The sequence below is a fragment of the Protobothrops mucrosquamatus genome, unplaced genomic scaffold (genome assembly GCF_001527695.2).
Source record: "Protobothrops mucrosquamatus isolate PMUCROS unplaced genomic scaffold, P.Mucros_1.0 scaffold_166, whole genome shotgun sequence".
Taxonomy (NCBI): Eukaryota; Metazoa; Chordata; class Lepidosauria; order Squamata; family Viperidae; genus Protobothrops; species Protobothrops mucrosquamatus.
The window spans coordinates 296626-301206 of NW_015386242.1; the positions used below are offsets into that span (position 1 = coordinate 296626).

The 4581-nt window shown below is 42.2% G+C and overlaps 1 protein-coding gene across 1 annotated transcript in view; it reads left to right on the forward strand.

The window, feature by feature from the left end:
- The window catches only part of CLGN (calmegin), a 34157-nt gene extending 33543 nt beyond the window's left edge, over positions 1–614 (forward strand). Inside the window, exon 15 of the mRNA XM_015821537.2 lies at positions 367–614. Within this exon, the coding sequence (XP_015677023.2) occupies positions 367–447 (81 nt within the window). The 3' untranslated portion in view covers positions 448–614. The remainder of the gene's footprint in view (positions 1–366) is intronic.
- Positions 615–4581: the final 3967 nt, after the last annotated feature.

Below are 4581 nucleotides of genomic sequence, written 5' to 3' on the forward strand. Positions count from 1 at the left end.
CCTGACCTAAGGTGATCCTCCCCCCTCCCAACCTCCCGCGTTCCCCCTAAAAATTTATTAAAACACCCCTTTAAAAAGAGCCTTAATTTGGCCAATTTCCGGAATTTTTGGCTTGTGCCTGCAGCATGCCACCTCTCGGGGTTCCAAACCCCATCCTTTCTATAAGTAGTACAAGTTATACTTAAAAGAATCATAAGCAAGCCATATTTATAAATGCAAAGTAATTATTGATTTTCTTAATGCTCTAAGAAATAAAAACATTAATATTTTCAAAAGTAAACTTAATACTTAGTTGTAACCAAGATGGATAATAATGAACCATAACTTATTTTGACAACTCTCTTTTATATTTTCCTCCCCCACCAGATGAGAGAAGCAGATGAAAGCACTGGGTCTGTTGATGGACCTGCAAAATCAGTACGTAAACGAAGAGTTCGAAAAGACTAACACACTTCCATCTAGTATTATTTATGTTTCTAGTTACAGAATCCAGTCATACTGTTTTAACACTGGAACAGGGATGGAGATTATTAACTCTTAAACAAAGACTGAACTCAGTTTGGATTTTAAGTCCTATTTTCCAGACCCTCTTTATCTTGTCAGGTTTTTCATTTTTGTTTTGAAGAAACATTTCTACTTTTTAAGTTATCTGGTTCTTTACTTCATAGATGTTTTTTTTAAATGGCGATAGGCCTGATTCATTATAAATATTCTTTTAAGTTATTTAAGTAATAAATATTGTTTGGAAAGAAATTTGGCTTCAAATTATCCTTTAAACTTTTACATTAATATTTTTTCCCTAGCTCTAGAGAGTATACATTGTTTTTAAGCTTTAGAATTAAAAGTTCAAAGATAAAATCACTTTGATATTTTGAGCTGAATGCAATAACTGTGTTTGGCTATTGATTACATTTTTGAAAAGTGTAATATTTACTTAAACGTTTGTTGTAATGTGTGTTTGATGTTTGTTATAGTTGCTGCTTTTTGTTTTACAAAGTACTTCATTGTTATTAATTTTAAACAATAACATGTTTTACATTTAAATGGAGAAACATTAACTGTATTTATGTAACTTGTGTACATGAAATATTTTCATGCTTTTATAGTCTTATGTTTCAAGCCAGATTGGCATAATCCATGTACAATTTACTTCCTAAATTATATTGATTCCTAAATAAAAATCTTTAATATAACCTGTTATTTAACCTGTAGCTTATTATTGTGTATATTATTGGAATCACATTTTTTTAAATAAACTATTTCTAATAATATTAACACTTAATTTTTGCTATATATTCAGAACTGTCAACATTCAATGTGTAACACAGTGCAAAATGAAAAATCACTAGAATAGCATTAGAGCTTCCAGAAATGGATTGCACATTTTCTGCAGGAGTTCCACTTCTGGGTTATCTTGAGCAAATGAGTACAACAAGGATCTCTTATCTTTGGGTGCCCACTAAAACATTTTTATTTTAAAAAGCTATTTTGTCTGAAGGTTCTTTATTGTAGAACAGGATTATTTTATATCTGGACACTTAAGTGAAGATGCGAGCCATGGTCATGTGATCACAATTTTCAACATTTCTTGCTAGCAAAGTCAACAGGGAAGCTGAAGGAAGTCGGAAGTCCTGTTCACATGAGGTCCTTGATCAATGACCCACATGGTCCTTATTGCCTTTGCTAGGTGTTGTCACATGATGTCACATTTTAAGAAAGCATCACTTTGCAACAGAAATACCAGTCCCAATTGTCATCATAACTTGAGGACTACCTGTAAAAATATTATAGACTGAAATGGGAATTCATCTTTCAAAATTTCCTTCAAACTAGCATGAATCATTTTTTCAGAATGGTTGAATTTTATAACATTGCCATCAAATATGAAAAAAAATTATCCCATCTGCTTATTACCTTTCCAGCAATTATTTAAAAATAAATTAAACATTTTAGCAATCAGAATGGAGATAGTATACCAACATTAAAACATACTATTTTTTCTGAATATAATGTTTGGAATAAATGTAATGTTCTTCCATTGAAATTTCCATTGTTCCATCTCTTTATCACTGCATTCCATTTCTGCATATACTGTATTTAACCATACTGCCTTTAAATTGTTTGGATTCTGAATCATATTTCACCAGCAGTCTGGTTTTGGGTGTGAAAATATATATGTGTTGCTTCAAGGTCTAAATCAGCGGTTCTCAACCTGTGGGTCGCGACCCCATTTGGGGTCGAACGACCATTTCACAGGGGTCGCCAAACAACGCAGTCCGCCATTTTTTCCCCGCCATTTTCCCCCTTTTCCTTAGCTGTGCTACTCCCTCTTATTCTATTGGCTTTTGAAAGCCAATAGAATAGACTCTATTAAAGAGACTCTATTCTATTGGCGTTCGAAAGCCAATAGAATCTATTGGCTTTTGAAAGCCAATAGAATAGACTCTCTTTAAAAGAGTCTAATTCTATTGGCTTTCAAAAGCCAATAGGAATTGTCCAGGCTGTCTCTGCCCTGCTGAGCCCGCCAAAAGTCCTAGTCTGCAAATGGTGCTGCAAGTTGTCTGCAGCTAAGGTGAGCTTTCTGGACGTTTCCACCCCTCCCTGCTGAGCAACTCCTAAATGTAAGTAAAAGAGGGCCAGGGATGGGAGGTGGGAGGCTGGCGGGCGCAGGGAGGGTTGCTGGCGCACGTGGGGCCCGGCGGGTGCTTACCTCCCTTGGGCTGGGCCAGCTGGTGGCCTAGCCGGTGATCGGCCTGCGTCCTCGCTGCCGCTTGCCATGGCCGCCCAGGAGCGCCTGGGCCTGCCGCCACACCGAACGTACGGTGGCCAAGGTAAGGCTAGCGGAGCAGCGGCGGGTGCAGGGAGGGTTGCTGGCACGCGTGGGGCCCGGCGGGTGCTTACCTCCCTTGGGCTGGGCCAGCTGATGGCCGGCCTGCGTCCTCGCTGCCGCTTGTTATGGCCGCCCAGGAGCGCCTGGGCCTGCCGCCGCACCGAACGTGCGGTGGCCAAGGTAAGGCTAGCAGAGCAGCGGCGGGCGCAGGGAGGGTTGCTGGCGCGCGTGGGGCCCGGCGGGTGCTTACCTCCCTTGGGCTGGGCCAGCTGGTGGCCCAGCTGGTGGTCGGCTTGCGTCCCCGCTGCCGCTTGCCATGGCCGCCCAGGAGCACCTGGGCTTGCCGGCCTGCCACTGCACCGAACGGGCGTCTTGCTCCGTGATTGCCGGCTCCGCACAAAAGTTTCTTTTTCTTTCCTTTTCTAAATTCTACCCACCTTCCTCCCCCTCTCCTGTCCCCTCTCCCATTCTTTTGTCTCCTCTCCTTCCCGTCGGCAAGATTCGGCCGGCTGAGGGGGTCGCTCTAGCTTGAGCAGGAGAGCCATCTCTATGCTCCTGGGTCACGTGTGGTCGTGCGTGTGGGTCACGTGTGGTCACGTGGGTGCATGGGTGTGGGTCACGTGTGGTTACGGTGCGTGCGTGTGGGTCGTGTGGTCACATGTGGGTCTCGGTGTGCATGTGGGTCACGTGTGGGTCGCGTGGGTATGTGCGTGTGGTCACGTGGTCACGGTGCATGGAGTCGCGGCATTAGGATGGTTGAGAACCGCTGGTCTAAATATTTGAAGTGAATACAGTATGATACAAGATGTATAGATTTGAAAACTAATAAGCAGGTAGTCTTCCACTTACAACCACAATTGGGTCCAAAATCATGGTTGTTGAGCAAGCACTTGTTAAGTGAGATGCCACATGACAGTTTTGTTCAACAACCACAATCCCAGCTCTCAGATGTGGTCCTTAAGCCAAATGCTACTACACCCAGATACTCAACCCCCCTCCCCACCCTCTGGTGGAAAGTCCCTCAGCACACTAAAGAACGGACCGCAAATCTGGTAAAAATGCTAGCAAACACCATTCTGGAAGACTCAGAATGTTGGTGTTTGCTAAGTGTTTTTCCCTTTAGAGAAGTGGAGATGGTATTTGCTTAAATACCAGTGATAAATGTTGACATTCATTTTGAAAGGTTCGGAATGCTGGTGTTTGCTAGCATTTTTGCCAAATTTGAGGCCTGTTCCTTGAGCCTGTGAAATTTCCTCCTCTTGCATGGGGGGGGGGGAGAGGGAAAATCTCTCAGCATGCTGGGAGAACTGACCTCAAATCCAACTTCCCTCCCTTTGTAATCTTCCCTGCTGGCTTTCCCATTGACTGGGAAAGCCAGGAGAGAAAATTAGAAATGGCAATCACATGATCACAGGGCGCTTGGCAACAGGTCATAAATGTGAACAGGTTGCTAAGTGACCAAAATGCAGTCATATGACTTGGGAAAATCAGCACAACATTTTATGACAGCCAGAAGTGCTTTATAGGCCATAAAGCATCAGTTCCAAGGCTGTCATTTATTTATTTATTTATTTATTTATAATTTAATTTATACCCCGCCCTTCTCCTCATGGGACTCAGGGCGGCTAACAGCCTCATAAAACTACAATACAAATACAATAATTAAAAGCCGAATTAAAAAGAAATATTTAAATAGGCCGATCAATTAAAATTATCCTTAAAAATCCCCTGAAACTTTAAAATCATTAACA